The sequence below is a fragment of the Enhydra lutris genome, unplaced genomic scaffold (assembly GCF_002288905.1).
Source record: "Enhydra lutris kenyoni isolate GAN:26980312 unplaced genomic scaffold, ASM228890v2 scaffoldscaffold25, whole genome shotgun sequence".
NCBI lineage: Eukaryota > Metazoa > Chordata > Mammalia > Carnivora > Mustelidae > Enhydra > Enhydra lutris.
In genome coordinates this window covers 3,692,577-3,712,392 of record NW_019154109.1, presented here as the reverse complement: position 1 = coordinate 3,712,392, position 19,816 = coordinate 3,692,577, and the positions used below count along the sequence as shown (strand labels likewise).

The 19,816-nt window shown below is 41.9% G+C and overlaps 1 protein-coding gene across 2 annotated transcripts in view; it reads right to left on the bottom strand.

The window, feature by feature from the left end:
- Window positions 1-19,816, bottom strand: part of LOC111151101 (nuclear receptor subfamily 5 group A member 2) — a 135,330-nt gene that overhangs the window by 50,710 nt on the left and 64,804 nt on the right. For both annotated transcript variants that reach the window (XM_022508876.1, XM_022508877.1), the window contains one exon: window positions 9,430-9,549. In XM_022508876.1, the coding sequence (XP_022364584.1) occupies window positions 9,430-9,549 (120 nt within the window). The remainder of the gene's footprint in view (window positions 1-9,429; window positions 9,550-19,816) is intronic.

Sequence of the window (19,816 nt, the reverse complement as noted above, 5' to 3'; positions counted from 1 at the left end):
TTTTGATAAGCTTTGTAGGGAACAGACCTTGGCTACCTAAATGTCTACCTTCATCTTTTTTCCATTGTGAAATTACATTTTCATGTAAGGTTAACATTTTTTAACTGGGTCTCAAATAAGTTTGAAGAAAACTATACTACCCCTAAAAAGTGAATCCAGAATAGCTTTCTAAGGGCTCAAGATGAATTCACCGATGCATGAGAAAGTGAAGGCACAGAGAGGTATGTTTCCATTTTTATTTTATTAAGAGACTATGTCTGGAAGCAGTCATTATCCAAGAACGCAGGCTTGTGAAGGAGGAAAGAACCGCCTTCAGGTTCTTCTTCAGGTGACTTCCTAAAAAGCAGCGACCACTATTTTCATTCATATGATTATTAATATATTTCTCTCTAAAGACAGCAATCATCTTAAGAAGAATCATTTCTGGATATGGAAAACATAAAAAAGGCTTATTTTCTTCTCCATTAAAAAATTTAAAAAGGTGCTGCAATGCACCAATCTTGGATTATTCATGGGGACATAAAAAGTTCAGCTTATGATATTAAGTTAAGATGTCGGGACGGCCGTCAATGACAATGATGGCTTTGCGGCTGCAATTACAGCATAATGGGAAAACCCAGTTGGTATCTGACGCTCCCTCCTTTTTGTACTGGAGAGCTCTCAGGCAAGCAGATACTCTTTTAGGCGCATTTAATATTTGCAGCAGCAGCAAATTTGTCTGGGAGGCAAGTCCTCATCTGCCACTCACCCGGAGCAGACTGTATTAAATTTTTATATTTATTGACATTTCATTACCATAATTGACTGCACTTGCTTCTGTACGAGAAGGCACAGGGCTGCCTCCTAAGCAGGAGAACGAGTCCCCAGAGTAGAATTTGCAATTAAAAACAAGGCAGAATGGATTTTTTTTTTATTGTGTAAATATGATGAGTTGAATTTTCAGCTTTAACTAGAGAATACTGGGTGTACAGAAACCTTTTTTTAAGAGTGAGAAAAATTAAGAGTCAGTGGAAAGACGACCCCCAAAGGTGTCAATCAGTTCATATAAAGTCAACTATGCATGAAAAAGGCGCAGTTAATGTGTGTTCTAGGTCTGCTGTTGTATCAAGCACAGCACTGTCCTCCCTGCTTTTTCGTCCATGTGCTGGCATTTGTCCACTAAATTTAAACATCAAGCGTTTCTAAGAACTCCTCTGGATTCTGTTTCAGAGTGTGTGAAAGGGTCAGGACCCAGGCAGCCCAAAACCTGAGCCAGACGTGGAGAGGACAAGCAGCTGGGACATTGGAATATGTGATGACGGTCAGTGTGGCCCCGAAAGGGATGTCTGAACTACCATTTTGCCAGTTCTGTGACATCTTTCTGGTCCGGGAAATTCTTCTTAAAGTGGTGCCTGAGCTCTCAATTCTTTAGCAACTTATCCATGCTCTCCCTATCCCCCAGGTAGTAAAAGAAATCCTGCAGAGACAAATAGGATCAGTGCATGAATGACAGCAGGAAGGCCCTGTGGGGTCACACAGTGGAAGAAAACCAGGACAGGATAGGAGATCTGAGCCAACACGGCCACTTACAAATGAAGCATCTTGGGCAAGTCCTATGGAGTCCCCATCCCTTGGTGCCCTCATCTTTAAATAAAGCAGTTAAGCTAGAGGATAGTAAAGGTGCCTCCCATTTCTGTGATTATCAGGAAATGAGCGTACTTGGAATGATACTACCAATTTAAGCTGAGAATCGGTTGTTGAATGCACTGCAGCTGCAGCATAAAATGTACACAGCACATTTGATCAAGATCTCGAGTGAAGCCTTCAACCAGGAAAGTGCGCTAAAATAAACTGCAAATATGCTGGTATTAATTTTTTGTAGTATGAAGCTAACGGAGCTTTGATAAGTGTATAGTTCTAACAAGTCTGCAAGAAGTTCAAATGCTAGAACATCATGCTTGAAAATGTAGTACATTATTCACCAGAACCTACTTTTTGAAAAAAGACTGGTTCATTAAAATTTGGTATGTGTGCAGTTCTAACAGGTGTGTATTACTAAGTTCAAGTCCTAGAACTTTATACTTGAAAATACAGTGCACTATACCGGAAACGAACTGAAATTGTTTCGTAAGATTGTATTTAGTGAGAGATCTTTAGTGAGATGAACTTCAGGAAATCAATTGGCACACCAACAACTTTATAGCTATACATTTATTTACATGCTAATTTGAAAGCTCAAACATGCTTATTAAATGGGAGCTCTGATAACATTTCCTTCAAGGATAATTTATCAAATTGCAGGGCTCTGAAGGAGGATGGGTGATTTATTCCTGGAACAGCACACAGATCTGCAACTTCCTTACATTTTATTACAAACATAATTATATTTTCATTGTTGAATGCAGAGTTTGTGCTCATTTCAGGAGCAGCTGGCCTTGTCTTTTATGTACTTAGTAAAATTAATTTATTGCTCTCTTACATGTAATCTTTGTGCCATTAAATTCAAGGCAGATATTGAAGAAATACTATAAGCTGCTGTCACCTTTGGATAAATTTCACTCATCATGAAGGAAGAAACAGTTTTAGCTAAATTGCTTTTAGTTCTAATAACTGAAATTTTTGATGACTTGTACATTGTAAGATGCCTGTCATTTTAATATGATACACAATAATAGAAGATAATGAATAAGTTGCCAGTAGACCTTTCCCTTAGGATGATGTTACAGTGGCTGTTAATTAGCTACAATATGCAAATACTAAAAGCAATCCCACTTCAAAGTACTCCATTGTTATTTTATTTGTATGTAAGTATATATATACACAGATAGGTTTTATGTACATGTATTTTTAAAATACTGGATAGAAACAAATTCTTCTCATAATTCTAAGATGTAAAAGATATAGAATTCATTTTATAATCCAGATGTTATGATAATATTAACACTAATTATTAATGTAAGTTACTAAAATTATTAATAATATTACCAATAATCATTACTCCCTGTTTGCTTAACAAGATTTAACATATGCTTATATAGATGGCTGATTAAAAAGACATAATGAATGCATGATAGCTGACCCTAGGTTTAAGTAAGAAATTCGGTGTGAATCACCAAATCCTCATTTCAATACTAGGTAGTGGTGCCCTGAGCTGTTCTTTGCAGTGGGATTCTTTTTTATTATTATTACTATTATTGTTTTAAAGATTTTATTTATTCATTTGAGAAACATATAGAGACAGAGCAGAGGGAGAGAGAGACAGAGACAGCACAAGCAGTGGAGTGGTAGACGGAGAGGAGGGAGCAGAGGGAGAAGCAGCCTCCTCGCTGAGCAGGGAGCCTGACATGCGGCTTGATCCCAGGACCCCAGGATCATGACCTGAGCTGAAGGCAGACACTGAACCTTCACCCAGGTGCCCTGCAGTCGAATTCTTTCAATTGCTCTAATTCTCAGTGAACTACAAAGGCATTCAATTCTGCAGACATTTATTTAGTGAACATAATGTGCTAGGTAACTTGTTAGCCATGGGACTTTTGAAAAAGTTGTGCTATTTTATCCAACTTTTTCCTTTCCCTCTTCAAGCTCCAAGCACCGGTTCCCTGGAGAACCCCTATCATTTAAAACCAGTCTAGTCTTCTTCTTCCTTCTTTATTGTAACAAATGCATTTACCGTGAGCCGCGTTCAGGAGGAAAATGCCAGAATATTGGAACAAGGAGCAGGTGGGGCCTTGCATTCCTTAGCCTGTCTAGCAGAGATGCTATAAAGCATTGTGTAGACGCCACATGCATGCTCAGGCTGACAAAGAATTGCTGCCTCGGTCGCTTGTGTGTGAGGACTACAGTCCTGGTGGTACACATTGAGGCGTACTGAGTATTACTACTTATTAGTCTTAAAATACTCAGCATCAACATTTTCATTTGTTCTAGAAGAACTCATCATGGAGCAGCTGAGAAAATTCTGTAAGCAAAGCAGGAAAATTTTTTTTTTAATTGTACTTATTTGACAGAGAGAGAGAGGGAGACCATGCACAAGCAGGGGAGCGGCAGGCAGAGGCAGAGGGAGAAGCAGCTCCCCAGCAAGGAGCCCCATGTTGTGGGGCTCGATCCCAGGGCCCCTGGATCAAGACCTGGACTGAAGGCAGGCGCTAAACTGACTGAGCCACCCAGGCGCCCCAAACCTGGAACTTTCTACTGAATAATTCGGGAGTACCGTATTTCTTCTAGTTGAAGCTGAAAAAGGTGATGGATTTTAGCTAGTTAAAGTTCAGTTAGTTTAGTTAAAGTTTTATCCAGAAATTCCTTGTCACTGCTCCTCTAACCCTGGGAGGATTTGCAGGTGTCTGTCTCAACCTGTGAAGGAGTTTGGTCAAATACAGTCACTTGAGAAATAAGGCACTTCCTTCTAGAAGTGGAATCTGGACAGCTTCACATACCCATCCGACTCCCTTTGCACTTCCTCCTCTGAACCTTCCTCCCATCTTATCTGAACCCATGTCACGCGGCTTACCTGTGAAAGTGCACAGTGCAAAGCCCTCTGCAAGGCTTAGTGATCAGTGTCATTTAGACGATAAATTACACCTCTTATCACCAGCGAGGGCGGGACTCTAATTCCACCCCCCCATTTTGATTTTCCTTCAATTATCAGGTCTTTGTGAATGTTTTTAAATTAAGTGAATCAAGCTGTTTTACTCCTGTAGGTGAGTGTTAAGCTGCCCATAGGGTTGTTTTACACACTTCCTTGGAAGAATGCTGTTTAATTTTTTTTCACCATGATATCAACATCATGACTTGAGGCATCTATCACTGTTTCAAAGTTCACATTTCTGCACAAATCTGTGGTAGTAGGTCAATGTGTTTTGGTGGCAGAGGAATTGTTTCCTTTAGAAAATTAAGAAAACGCCGCATTTAGGAAGAAAACTCAACAAAAGCAGTTGATTTAGGGTGGTAACATTTTGAGTGACCCTTTTTCTTCTTTCTAGCATTTTCTTAATGCTGAAATAATTTTAGAACGGTAAATAATAATCACATTAAAATGCTTCTGATGATCTAAATTTATTTTTACAATGTGATAACAATGCCACACCAAGAAATTTATAAGTAAAACAAAGCCATTTATATATTTAGGTTCATAAAGAAGAAATGAGTGTCTTGCTTGGAAGTTTCACAGAAGCTGTCATGCACAGAAATTATACACGAAGACTTTGTAGCATCTGTTAGGTATACAGAAAAGCAGTATGGTATGTTGGTTAAGAACACAAACTCTTGGGGCTTGGGGGGTTGGGTGAGCCTGGGGTGGGTATTATGAGGGCATGTATTGCATGGAGCACTGGTATGGTGCAGTGTATAAACAATGAATTCTGGAATTCTGGAACACTGAAAAGGAAAAAAAAAAAAAGGAACAAATTCTGGGGCGCCTGGGTGGCTCAGCTGACTGATCGTCAACTTCTGATTTTTGCTCAGATCACAATCTCAGGGTCGTGAGATCGAGCCCTGTGTCAGGCTCTGTGCTCAGCATGGAGTCTGCTGGTCCCTCTCCCTCTGCTCCTCCCCTCACTCTTTCTCTGTCTCTAAAATAAATAAATAAAATCTTAAAAGGAAAAAAGGAAAAAAAGAAAAAGAACACGAACAACAACAACAAAAAAACAAACAAAAAAAACCCACGAACTTTGGCACCAGACTGCCTAGATCAGAACATTCTACTGCTTTTATTAGTTGTACTTTGACTTTGCATCAACTACTTTACCTCTCTCTGTCTCAGTTACTCATCTGTAAAATGGGGAGGCTATTAATAGTAAGTAGTACTTTCTTCACAGGGCTGTTGACCTCCTATCAGCTTCACATTCACACAGTTTTGATACCCTGTAATTTTCATGTCCGTACTTTACAGAACTATTTCTTGTAATTACTACTGCAATTTTCTGACACAGATTCCCCTACAATCCCCCCTGGATAAGTGAAGAAACAAACTTGAATGGTAAGGGGAGTTCCCCAAGATGGTATAGCTAGTAAATTTTGGAACAGGAACTCAAACACCAGTCAGTTCAATTCTCAACTAGACTAATGTGTGTTCACACACACACACACACTCAACATTTTCATACCAGACAGCAAATAGAAATGCACTAGTAATGAAAATACACTCTGCCTGGAGCTTGACTGTTACTAGATCATATACTAAAAAAGGGTAAGTTCCCTTTTTTTGCTTTCTTCAACTACCTCCATACATTTTCTTTTTAAAATCATGCTTAAAAAAAAAAAAAATCATGTTCACCCTGGGGGTGCCTGGGTGGCTCAGTCTGTTGGGCGTCCGACTCCTGGTTTCAGCTCAGGTCATGATCTTGGGGTCCTGAGATCAAGCCTCATGCTGGACTCCATGCTCAGCGTGGTCTGCTTGTCCCTCCCCCTCTGCTCCTCTTCCCGCTCTTTTGCTCTTTTATTTATTCAAATAAATAAAATCTTAAAAGAAAAATCATTTCCCCTCCCCTCAGAATACTGCTCTACTCTTATGCTTCCTATAGTCCTTCCTTTCATCATTATTGTAACAATCTTCCTAAAATCAGCGTACACCAAATAATCTATTATTGCTTTAACAAAAAAATCTAGGTTTTCCCACACTTGCAGTCAGGGAAGTATTTACTGTTCTAAGGAAATTATACTTCACATTTTCACCTATCTGTGTCTCAGGGTGGGAAGCAGTACATGCCCACTGCCGTGAAAAACAGACCAGTACTGGGGTCTCAGCCCCACGACAGGAAATGGGAAGGTGTAAGAAGAGAGAGATGAGATGATGGGGAAGCGTACTCTGGGTGTTGAGTCCAAGTTAACTTGTTTTAATTCAGCACATAGGTCACGATAGGGTAGTTCTACTCTGGACCATCAGCTGATACTTTTCAGGCACCTAACATATTCAGCACTAAACAGGTGCTATAGAGATGTAAAAATCTATGACTCCACATTAAAATATCTTCCTCATTCTGTTGCAAAGGTCACATGCTTTGCAAGGGTCTTCCTTCATAGCACTTCTTTTGCTTTAAGAAATTGCAGGTTGGGGCACCTGGGTGACTGTGGGCGGGGGTTGTTAAGCTTTCAACTCTTGACAAAGGCTCAGGTCTTGATCTCAGGGTCAGAAGACCTAGCCTGCTTACGATTCCCTCCCTCCCCCCCCCCCCCCCCCGCCCAAGAAAGAACGAAAGAAACTGCCAGAGCGTCTCTCTACTTCCTAACTGAATGCTACCCAATTCATGAATCACTTAATAAAGCCAATCAAATCCTTAAGAAAAATAAATAAGAAATTGCAGGAAGCCCAGAGATAGAGTCAAAATGTTTAGCCTATTCCACGATAGAAAATACAAGGTTTGTTCCATAATTTTCACAAATTAAGAGTATTTGGTTATAATGAATCATTACAAAGGTCTGCATTGATTGGATGCAAAGGGGTAGGGGAGGGCTTTGACAGAAAGGTGACTCACTTCACAAGGGCGGAGGAGGGAGCTAGAAGACTCTGGGTGGCAGGAAAGGTGAGAGGGGAAGAACTAGTTCTTCGGCAAGGAGTTCTGTATTCTGTTGTGAGGGCAAAACATGAAGCAGCAGTAACTGATACTTAAGATGATAAATACCATCTATTTCTGACTGTTCTTGGTTTTGAAAATCAGAGACAAGAAATGCACTTTCTCTACTTTTTAAATGGTAATTACCTTTACCCAGGGGCAGCACTTAAGGCAAAATGAAATGTGAAATAAGGAGTATTTCTAAAGAGCAAGAATGGAAGTACTCTGAGAAAGAACAGCACAAACCCATTTGATTTCTGAAACTCAGAAGGAAATGAAATCAAATTAATTTGTGGGCTGAGGTTCCTTCTAATGCAGTTCCTCACTGGGTAGGGATGGGAGGGGGAAATAGGGAAGGGGGTGGAGAGAGGGCTGGGAGGCCTACCCAGTGATTAAACTCTAGAAATGGGTACGTTTCCTCCAAAACCTTGGGTCCCCAGACAAAAATGTTAAACACAAATTTGAAAGTCCAGAAAGTCAAGCCCTTGAGACTTTATTTGCTCGCCTGGAAGGCTTTTCTCACGAGATGTACAGAAAGCAGGGACCAGATAGTGATGGAGATGGTTGAATTGATCCAATTTGCAAAAACTCTGAAATTGTGCTTGCCTTTAATTTCATTGGGAAAAGGTGATTTATTAATTAATAATACAGCAAATGGCGTGGAGACAGCCTTTCATTTTCAAATCTCACTGCTGTGGTTTCACAGCACATAAACATTTATGGCTGTATGTAAAAGATCACGGGGCCTGGGCACTGAAGTCTGGAAGCACTGCGGAACGCTGCAGCGAGGCCTGAATAGGAATGACCCAATGGACTTAGGGAATCACTGCGTTCCATGCATTTATTTTAATAACACATCAGTTACTGAAGGAAGGCTAAGGACTGGGAGGGACATGTCAAAATCCTATAAAGTTGGACTTAGGTCCATTAAGTACTTTCTGTTCCCCAGATATCCGTGAAGCCAACAACAATCTCTCCTCCTTTTGAGTCTTTGCTAAACATCACCTTCTCATTAAAGACCAAACCCAACCACTCGTACTGAACACAGCAATCCTTGGGTCAGGATGCCACGTACCCGCTGGATATGTGTGCATTCCCCTTTGCGTAGCACGTCTTCTTTTCTCCTTTCTTCTTTTATTCAAACAGCACTTTGACCTCTAATACATTATACGTTTCTCATATACATAAATGTTACATGAAGATTCATTATGGTCAGCTTCTCCTTGCTACAAAGTCAAGCGTCATGAGGACAGGGTCTTTTTCCGGTGTTGCTCTCTAATGCATGCCACTACCCCTACCCTAGTGGCTGGCACGCTGTCGGATGTCCAACAAATATCTGTTGACCCACCGAATATCTATTCAGAAAGGACTAGGGACTAACAGTAATTTTTTCCATCTTCCTTTTGAATGATGGCAACTCCTAAAAACTGAAACTCCTGTCCCTTTTCCCTAGCATGCCTTTATGCAAATATTTATGTATGATGTCTGAATCAGTCTCTTCCACCACTATGATGCCAAAATAGTAAGGATTCCGCAAGGTATAAGCTTTTTTTTTTAATAACTGACAAAACAAGTGTGGTAGATGAATGCAGAAATCCAAGGAAAGATGGCTGGGTACTCATCATTAATTCTGATTTAACAGTTGTTTTGAGCCTTCAAAGCACAACTTTCAATCCCAGCAGAGTGAAAGCAGCAGAATCTCTGTGATTATGTTTGCTTTTACAAGTTTAACCGTAATCATCAGTGTAGGAACAGAGTGCACCAAGTCAGCTTTTCTAAATTATTTGCAGCCAATCTTTTCCTTTCAAAGCACCAGAGTGCTTCTGACCTAGTTAAATTCCTGCCATTCTGAACATGCTTAATAAAAAGACATTTTTGGGGGGTGGGGGGTCTCTATACTCACTTGTTGCCCAGTAACCAGGAAGATGGATCCTTCCTTTCCGTGTACCACTTGTCGGTAAATGTGGTCGAGAATTAAGAGCTCACTCCAGCAATTCTGAAGCAGCTTCATTTGGTCATCAACCTATAAAATAGAAAAAAAAATTGTCACTGTTAGTCACTACATTTTTTATTTTCATTTAATTTTCTACATAAGAGAACTCACTATAAGCTAGAGGTCTCCCTCCACCAATGGCCGCCATGGTGCAAATGCTCAGAATTTACATCACTGCTCCAAAAATCATTATTTTCATCTGGACAAGTACTTTTTATGGCCACAGATGAATACTTAAGAGTAGTATTTATAATCAATGAGCTGCTAGGGAAAGGCCCTCCATTAGATAGTGCTGTCTAATGCTAACAGAACTATTAGAGTTTGCTCATGGGAGGTCCAGGTGCCTTACACTGTCCTCAGTAGACCCCATTAGAATGACCCCAAATAGCCTGTGTTTACGTATCTAGAGTTTACTACATTGACACAAAGCTAAAATAGTACACTGATAGTAGCAAGCTGCCAAACTGAGAAGATTTCTGTAGAAGACAATTAGCATGGGGCGCCTGGGTGCCTCAGTGGGTTGAGCCTCTGCCTTCAGCTCAGGTCATGATCTCAGGGTCCTGGGATTGAGCCCCGCATCAGGCTCTCTGCTCAGCCGGGAGCCTGCTTCCCCCTCTCTCTCTGCCTGCCTCTCTGCCTACTTGTGATCTCTCTGTCAAACAAATTTAAAAAAAAAAAAAAAAAAAGACAATTAGCATGCCAGCACAGAGGACTTTGGAAGATAGAGACACACTGCCATTATCTGGGATCGGGATTAACTGGAAGTCCAAACTGTGCCCAAGTTTGAACAGAACAATGACCAATCATGGTCTTGAGACTCATTTACATTTGCTTTATGATCTGGACGATTTTCCTAGAAACTCTCCGAACTTCGGCTTCTGTAACTGGAAAATGAGCCAAGAACATTGCCTCCCTCATAGGACTGCCATGTGGATTAAAATGAAAGATGCTGAATCCCAGTGGGCATTTTATTCTTCTTTCATCTTGTCCTCCAGGGGACGACATTCTTCAGTGACAAAACCATCCTTATTTCACGTACAGTTCACAAACCCACCTATGGTCTGAATGCAAAGACCATACTGATCCACTGTGATGGCTACTTGTAACAGCAGGATCTTCCTTCTGTAATATCTACCAGCCAAAAACCCAGTTTTTCCGAATGTGGTGGCCATATTTAGACTATACACTATGTATTTATAAAAGTAACACCTGACATCGATATGCTCCATAGTAGTTTTGGAGAGTTTTTGTGTATTGCTTTGGATTTAATTGATAGAATATGCCTTTGAAGCTACCCAAACTGGTATCATTATATTCAATTTAGAGATGAGAAAATAGGGCTCAGAGAGGTTAAGTGATATTCCTAAAAAATTCTTTTTCTCTCTGTCAAGCTCTAGGCCGTCTCCAAATTACATCAGGAGGTGCTAGAATCTCCTAACTGAAGATAATTTGACTTACTTTTAACAAATTCATTTTTAAGTAGCCATTCAAAGGAACTGCAGATAGTTGGCTGATTCTTAGGAAGTTTCCACTCACACATTCATTAGTACTGATGTGAGCTTGTGATGAACTTTATTTGCCTGAGTCTAGGATACAGTGAACACAGTCAAGGGCGCACTGAACCCAAGGTACAAAGATGGACTGAAGACTCAGTTCTATACTTCCCAGCGTTGAAAGCTTAGTCAAACTACTTAATTCTCTAAGACTTACTTTCTCACCTAAAAATATATGAGATTCTTTTTGTGAGGATGAAATAAGACACAAATGAAGAAAACGACAGACAGAGGGCTCACACCTGATGGACCCCACTGATTCTGTGGAGGAGAAAAGCAGTAGCACTGAAACTACACAAAACTATAATCAGGCTCTGGTCAGGGAAACCCATCCCCAAGCATCTCCACCGCAAGTATGTGGAACCACTTAGTCTGTTCTGACCAAAAGAATTTCATTCCTGGGTGCCTGGGTGGCTTGGCTGGGTAAGGGGCCGACTCCTGGTTTTTGCTCAGGTCGTCATCTCATGCGTTGTGGGATCAATCCCTGAGTCAGACTCTGAGCTCGGTGCGAGTCTGCTTGAAGGTTCTCTCCCTCTCCCCCTCTCCCCCGCCCCTACTCTCTGTCTCTGTAAAATAAATGAAGGGCCCCTGGGTGGCTCAGTTGATGAAGCCTCTGCCTTCGGCTCAGGTCATGATCCCAGGGGTCCTGGGATTGAGGCCAATGTTGGGCTCCCTGCTCAGCAGGGAGTCTGCTTCTTCTCCTCCCTCTGCTTCTAGCCCATGCTCCTGCTCTCTATTTCTCTCAAGTAAGTAAATAAATAAAATCTTCCTTAAAAATAAGAAAATAAATGAATAAATAAAAAAAAAAAAAAAAGAAAAGAACTTCCTTCATCCGAGTGAATAGGTATTTTTAAGAGCTGATTATTTGGCAGGTATGAGTACCAGACCTGGGATATAATGGTGGACAGGACAAACGCAGTCTCTACCTTGCGAAAATGAGTCTCAGGGTGGACAATATCCACCCAAACATGACTGCCGTGGTTTAGTGACAGGAGGAGGTCACGTTCTTCTCTACCCGAGAATCTCCAGTGTTGTGTGCTGTGACACGTCACCCTCTGGGCGGTGGTTGACGCAAACCCCCCCTCAACTGTTCTTCACAAACTACTGTCACAAGGAGCTGTGGCCAAATGTCCCAGAACTATACATGTTGTAGCATCCAGGGGACATTCCAGGAACTGTCTCTCCAGATGCTTCTGGAGATTTCAAAACAAGGTGTACTATGCTATGCTCTCCTGGGTTTTGTTATACTCTCATTTCACCAAAATCATGCTCAGCATCTTATTTCAAATTTGTCAGTCTGTGATGACAATTTGGTTCCATCCACGGTATGTTTTTTGGTTTTGGGGGGTGTGTGTGTACGTGAGAGAGAGCGAGCGAGCTATGAAGCTTTAGTTATTTTTCACTCTTCAGGGGAACCTAAAACACTCCCCCCTGAGATTGTCTCCCCAGAAACAACTGTTACACATGTTAATGTTGCACATAATTTCAAAATGGGTGGGGGAACAGAGATCCCTTAAAGTGCATATATTGCCCCCATTTTTGAAAGATGAAAGAGCCAAGGGATTATCTGCTGACCACACAGAAAGGGAGAAAAGGGAGTGAAGATGAAAAGAAGCAGAAGTTTGGGAGCTTTCTCTTTAAGGGCTTCTTCCTCTTCATCTGCAGATGATGGTCCCTTACTTTCATACGTAACAGGACAGAAATACTATAGTCAACAGTTGTCCAGCATCAAACCATGTTCCAATTGTAAGACAATCTGACTTCTCCGGGCCTTCTTTTCTTTTGGGACATTGAAGACACACTTCCAAACAGAGATATATTTTTGTCTCATGTTCAGAAAAAGAATGAGGTGTATCGTTTTCAGATTTTATGCCTAACTCTGTGTGTGTGTGTAGACGTGTGTGTGTGTGTGTGTGAGTGTGTGTGTGAGAGAGAAAGAGCGCGCACACACCAGACAATGGCCAAGGAAAAAATGAAAGTTTTGCTCTGATGCATCCTCTGTAAGTTTCTTACTAAGGGGCTGGATATTTTTTTCATCCCCACTTCCGGCCACTGCTGCCTACGTCCAGAGGCAGTAAGAAATCAGGCTTTTAAAACCTGCGATTTCCTGGTTCCTCTGCTGCTTCAGAAATTACAAGAACAGGTGAACATGTCTATTTCCCATAATTAGCACTTCACTTTTGCTTTTCTTTTTTGTACTGTTCAAGTCATCATTTCTTCCTTTGTGTCTAACATAGGATCTTTGCTCTGCCTGTTTTCCCCAAGTACCATAACTGCTTGTTCATCTGTCCGCCCTCGAGGACAGTGGCGAAACCTGCGGCTGGAGCTCCCACAGTGTCCAGCGCAGCACCCAGCCAAAAAAAAAAAAAAAAAGATGCCTTTTATAAATGCTTGTTCAGAGAAAAAACAAATGACTAAATTAGCTTCTGCAAGGTTTCTGCTTGGCACCTACGTATCTTTGGTACCTAGCCCACAAGATAAGCTTGCTTGCTTGTCCTTCCATGTTTGTGGAATAAACAACCATCTTTACCCCACAATGAACACCCCGAGAATCTGCCTCGGACCCTTCCCACATGCGCTGGCAGGTCTGGACCCACGGCTGCCCCTTCGTAAGGACTTCTTGACTGATTGTAATTTTAACACTCCTCCTGAGCCATTGATTTCCTTGTTTTAACACTCTCTGAGGGGGCTTCCCATGCCAACATTCCATTTCATTATTTTCCATAATTGATTATGTAATATTTCATGTTATCTGGAAATTGGTGAGTATGCAGCTTCACGATGCTTTGGGTGACAAAGTTTTTTATGCAGCTCTGTGAGTAAAAACACAGGGTAAATTTGATGACCAATGTGATCCTTATCTCTAGATAAGAAAACCTGCCAATTTTGAATGTATTTTTCCTTTGGAAAACAGTTATAGGTGAATTGGGGCGTGGGGAAGAGGGGAAAAATGATCCACTGCTTCTGAATAAATTCTCCAGGTACCAATACTGTCAATAAACAACTTAGGGTGGCATCTGGGGAGCCCAGAAGGGGGACTGAATGAGTGTAATAATTCCCATTATATAGCAAAACCTCTGGCTAGTTAGCCTACCACCTCATATAAACCTGTTATCAGCTACAATAAAAGGAAGGACTTATCTCAGAAACCTAGTTAGTCATCACAGAAACTATTTACACGGACTTACCGACGAGTGTGTAAAGGAGTACAAGACATACATTGTTCATGAACCACACTTCCCACAACCCGAATGTTAATCATTAGAGACACGTGCTTTCTCATAAGAACAGTGAATTCGGGCACATGATTAGAAAAAGAAAAATGGGTAGAACTTCCTCGAGCCTGCCCTTAACTTATGGGAACCTTTCTGGTGTCCCCTCCCCTTTACCTTTTAAGAGTCTGGTAACCACGCCATGATTTCACTTTTCCTCTGGCAGGCGGATGTGACAGTTGACATCACGGATCATTGTGGTTACACTTTAAGAAAGATATTTTAAGGAACACATTCTGCTGACACGGATTTGTAACTTAGAAGTGGACATGAGCCCATTTCTTACTTCTGATCATTCAATCTGGGTGTTCTAGGCCTCCTTAGAAACTTGGGAGGGAGAACGGAAGTGACTAGGACACAGTCCCTCCCTTGGAGGAACTCACAGTCCAGGGAGAGGAGACAGGAAGTCTGCTGTTGTAATTCTATATGCAGCAGAAGCTGGAGACCACTCTACCCGGCTTCACCTCCCAGGGGGTCACAGAAGCTTCTGAGAAGAGGGTACTTAAATGCAGGACTCAACCTTGTAGCATCACTCACGGAACTCAGTAGCTCCTATGAGAACTCTTGGAACCAAGTATTTAAAAATGATGTGAGGATTCTTCATAATCATGACAAAGTCCACCTATTCTTTCCCACCCCACTTTCTAGCAAAAAGAAAAAAAAAAAAAAAAAAAACCCATGCAATGGATGTCCATTTTTTTGAGACTTCCTTTTGGGACCAAGGTGGCATTTATAAAGAGGTCTTCAGAAGCAGGGAGAGAAAAATCAAAATCAAGACAAATCAAAATCAACTTTACACATCTGAGTGAGGACCTGCTCTGGGCAAGGCAGACACACAATGCCTCTAATCCTGTACTATTTTTGTAAAGAACGCTGCTGATACCTGCGACCACTGTCATAAAGTGCTACAAAGTCCAAGAAAAAAATGATTTCACATTAACAACGATTAAACAAGCACTAAAAACAATACTGTACAAGAGAAGTAACAGCCAGTAAAACTCCCCTGTCAATTGTGGCAATGGCCCGGAGATTTATGACCAGGGGTTCTTCCCTGGTCGGAAGTACTGAAGGCCTCCAGTCAGTATACGGTCTCACTGGCGGCCGCTGCTTCCTAACACAAAGACGAGCCTGTCGATGCTGAGCCAGGGAACTGAACTCTTCTGGCCCCGCTCTGTGTTTCTCTAGAGCAGCAACGGAGGATTGTTTTCTCCCCCTGCAACCTAACTCCTCAGGTGACGGACGCTGGAGGCAGAGGGCATTCACTGTAGGCTATCTGCCCCTTGTTTCCTAGTGTGAATGTATGTATGACTGTGTATATGGTGTCTGCTGATCCTTCAGCCTGGGGAGGCCTGGGGTGGCCAGAGAAAGAGGAATTAAATTGAGGTCAATCAACGGCTGCCATACAGTGGACATCCTTAATCTCCAGGAACCGGGGCCACCTCCGTCCTGCCCCACTTCCACGTCATTGGTGGTGAGCGGAAGAGCGGAGTGTGGTTGCAAGATGAGTAAGATCGCTGTCAGCACAGGGAGATGAGAGAAAATACAGCAGACCAGCCTCTACTCCTTCAACACTGAATCCAGAGTCACTCAGCAGGGCAGCCAGAGGCCCCAAACCAAGGAACCTCAAAGGCAACCACTCTGTAACCCAGGATCCAGCAGCAGCCACTCACAGCCATGATGAGTCGTCAAGAACAGGCTCAACAAATCTGCTAGTTAAGAAGTCGGAGAATGGTGTGGTTTGGATCAGAGGTCTCCTACCAAAAATTTTTTAATTTCTTGGGACACCTGGGTGGCTCAGTTGGTTAAGTGTCTGCATTTTGCCTCAGGTCATGATCCCACGTCCTGGGATCGAGTCCCACGCTGGGCTCCCTGCTCAGCAAGGAGTCTGCTTCTTCCTTTCGCTCACTCCCCCACTCTCTCTTGGTCTCAAATAAATAAATAAAATCTTTAAAAAGGTGGGGGAGGGAGGAATAGATTGAAAGAGAGCATGAGCCATGGGAAGGCAGAAGGAGAGGGACAAGCAGACTCCCTACTGAGCAGGGAGAAGAAGGAACCTGGATGCGGGGCTCCATCCCAGGACCCTGGGATCATGACCTGAGCCGAAGGCAGATACCTAACTAACTGAACTACCTTTGGAGCCCACATGTAGTAATATTTTATACAAAGGTGTGCTAGTATCAATGTGAGTCTTTTTCATTTATATAAATGTGAGGCGATTACATATGTGGGAGACATCACTGAGGTTTGGAGGGAATATTGCACACTGTATGTACATGTTAAATGTCACTTGGATTATGTATCACAGACAACGTAACGGAATTTGGCCCATTCTGCATGGAACAGTAGCTATAGTCTCAGAATTTGTCAAACCAAAGGACAAAGTTTCCCAGCTTTTATCCCTCCTGCTTTTTAAATTTTATTTATTTCTTTGAGAGTCAGAGGGAGAGAGAGCATGAGCAGGGGAAAGGGCAAAGGGGGAGGGAAAGGGAGGGAATTCCAAGCAGACTCCCCACTGATCATGGAACCCCACTTGGGACTCAATTCCATGATTAAGACCTGAGCTGAAAATAAGAGTCGGATGTTCAACCAACTGAGCCACCCAGGGGCCCCTTTGACCCCTCCTCTTACCCACACTTCAAAAAGCTTCTTGTTGAAATATCAATCCCTTCTAAGCTAGTTAAGTTCATCATATTGGGGGGTCGAACAGGAATGTGCACACGCCAATACCAGTGGTCGTTCCTGTTTAAGTTTTCATATGCGTCCACATAGAATTGATGTGGTCTGATTAAGGTGGACACAAAATGGTAATGACTATTTTTCCTTTTGATTTACAGAATACAATCACACTCCATTGCTTTGAAGTCAAAGCATGTACATATCTAAAGAGAGATGGGGGAAAGGGCGAGTCACAGAAACGGTACCTCTGTCGATACTTCCCCCTAAGAGTTGCTTCGACATGACAAGTCAACACGATGGGGTGATTCTTCCACGCAGCCATGGACTTTTGCAAAGTGAAGGAGACAGGAATTAGAATAGCTATGAACATCATGGCCAACCCAGCCCCAGGTTGTGTGTGACCAGTATTATAAAGGATGGTCTGGATGAGGGGAGGGTTAAGAGAGGAGTCCCTTTTCTTGTCAGATTATGGACCTGTCCCCCTCAACAATAAATCAAACAACATATGGCTGGGTGTTACTGAGACCTGACTGAATATAAGCCCTTATCCTCCAGAAACTTACAGATGAACTGAGCAAATAAGATGTATCCAGGCCAAGTACTGAGTGTATAAGGTAGCATATAAAGTGTTAAACTCTATGGAACCAGTAATTTGAAAATAAGTATCTATATATAGAAATATTTATCTAGGGGCACCTGGATGGCTCAGTGAGTTAAAGCCTCTGCCTTCAGCTCAAGTCATGGTCCTAAGGTCCTGAGATCGAGCCCCACATCCGGCTCTCTGCTCAGCAGGGAGCCTGCTTCCGCCTCTCTCTCTGCCTGTCTCTCTGCCTACTTGCGATCTCTGTCAAATAAATAAATAAAATCTTTTAAAAAAAAAAAAGGAAAGAAATACTTATCTCTATATATATTTATATATATAAATACTGTGTGTTTATCTTAGATATAGAGCTAAGTTATACATCATATTTAATAAATATATTTATAATTATATAGTAACTCATAATATATTTAATAAACATATTATATTTATAATAACGGAGTTATTTTATAGGCATAAGTATAAAATGACATATCCTTAAAATATTTGAAGCAGTTTATATGTACACATATACATGTGTACATATGAGATACAAGGAAAAATAAGGTAGAATAACAAGCTGAAGCCAAGACTAGGCTCAGTCCCTAAAATCAGTTTCATAAGGGTTGGTTCAGTTACCGGAAATGGGCCACACTCTGGTTCCTGGAGGCAGAGCACCATTATTAATACGACTGTTAGTACGTATGCGATAAAATCAGTTACTTGCAAAATACCCTATCTTTGTACTGGACTCCTGAGAGAAATTTCTCTGTGAGTTTTCCAAGGAGAATTCTAGAAGAGGCAGTAAGTGAGGCTCCGGCCATATCCTCCAGTACACACAATATTTACCTCCACAGAGGGTGTTCCTTTTAAAGCTCCATTTGAAGTTCCTTTTAAATGGCAATGTTAAGAGGCCACAAGATAATGTGGTCCTGGAGCTCAAATTTCTGATGGTCTGTTTTCCAAAGATAAACTGCAACAATCCAGAAAGGGAGAAAATGTACATAATTTAGGTCCTTTCATTAACAGCAGAGTTCAGGACCATTAGATACTGTAAAAGAAATGTATGGGGCTGTGCAGCTCAGAAACGTGGGTTCCTATCTTGGCACTCCAGACATGTAACTTTGGGCAAAGAATTCAAACTCCTTAAACCTCAGCTGCTCTCACAGCTGTTCTTCTTGTTAAATGATACAAATGTAAGTGTGCCCAGCTCAGGGGTGCCTGGGTGGCTCAGTGGATTGAGCCTCTGCCTTTGGTTCAGGTCCTGGTCTCGGGGTCCTGGGATGGAGCCCCGCATGGGGAATCTCTGCTCAGCGGGGAGCCTGCTTCCCCATCTCTGCCTACTTGTGACCTCTCCTTCTGTCAAATAAATAAAATATTAAAAAAAAAAAAAAAAAAAGGTGTGCCCAGCTCAGTGACTGGCACATGGCAGACATCCAGATAATGGTAGTTAAACCTGATTCTTAATACAAGAAAGTAGGAGGCTTGGGTGGCTCAGTTGGTTGGGCAACTGCCTTCAGCTCAGGTCCTGATCCTGGAGTCCCACAGGCTCCCTGCTCAGCAGGGGATCTGCTTCTCCCTCTGACCACCCCACTCATGCTCGCTCGCTCTCTCTCTCTCTCTCTCTCAAATAAATAAATAAATAAAATCTTTAAGAAAATACAAAAAAGGCAAAATACAGGAGATGCAAACTGAAGTACAAAACAAATTTCAGGTGATGGAAAAGGCTGCTGAAGGAGTAAAGAAAAATATTTTAAGGCAGATTAATGTGAAATGTTTTCCAGTGCTCTCTCTTGCTGGGTATTGTTTCATTTATGACCATTACCTGTTTCCTGTTCTCTAGCTTAGAAATCTCCTCTGTATAATTAAGGCAATGTTCCTCCCATGTCCGACCCGGCAGATGTATTTCAAGCAATGAAGACAAAACCCTTGAAGGATGAATATATTTTCTGTTAGTTTGGCTGGAATGTTCAGAAAGCACTTGTGAATATGATTATCATTTTCAGAATATTCGCGTTCTTCATTTTCCAGACATTGCCTTAAAGGCAACAATACCAGCAGCCACAGGACTCCAGGTGGGCAGTGGTCCCGTTACCTGGACATCAGTGACTTAAGGCATAAATTAAGGATCGTTTTGGGTGCCTTGCGACTTGGGAATTGGGCACAGAGTTGAAGTCCTTGGAATACCAGTGTGGAGAAGAAAGGGAGATGAGGAT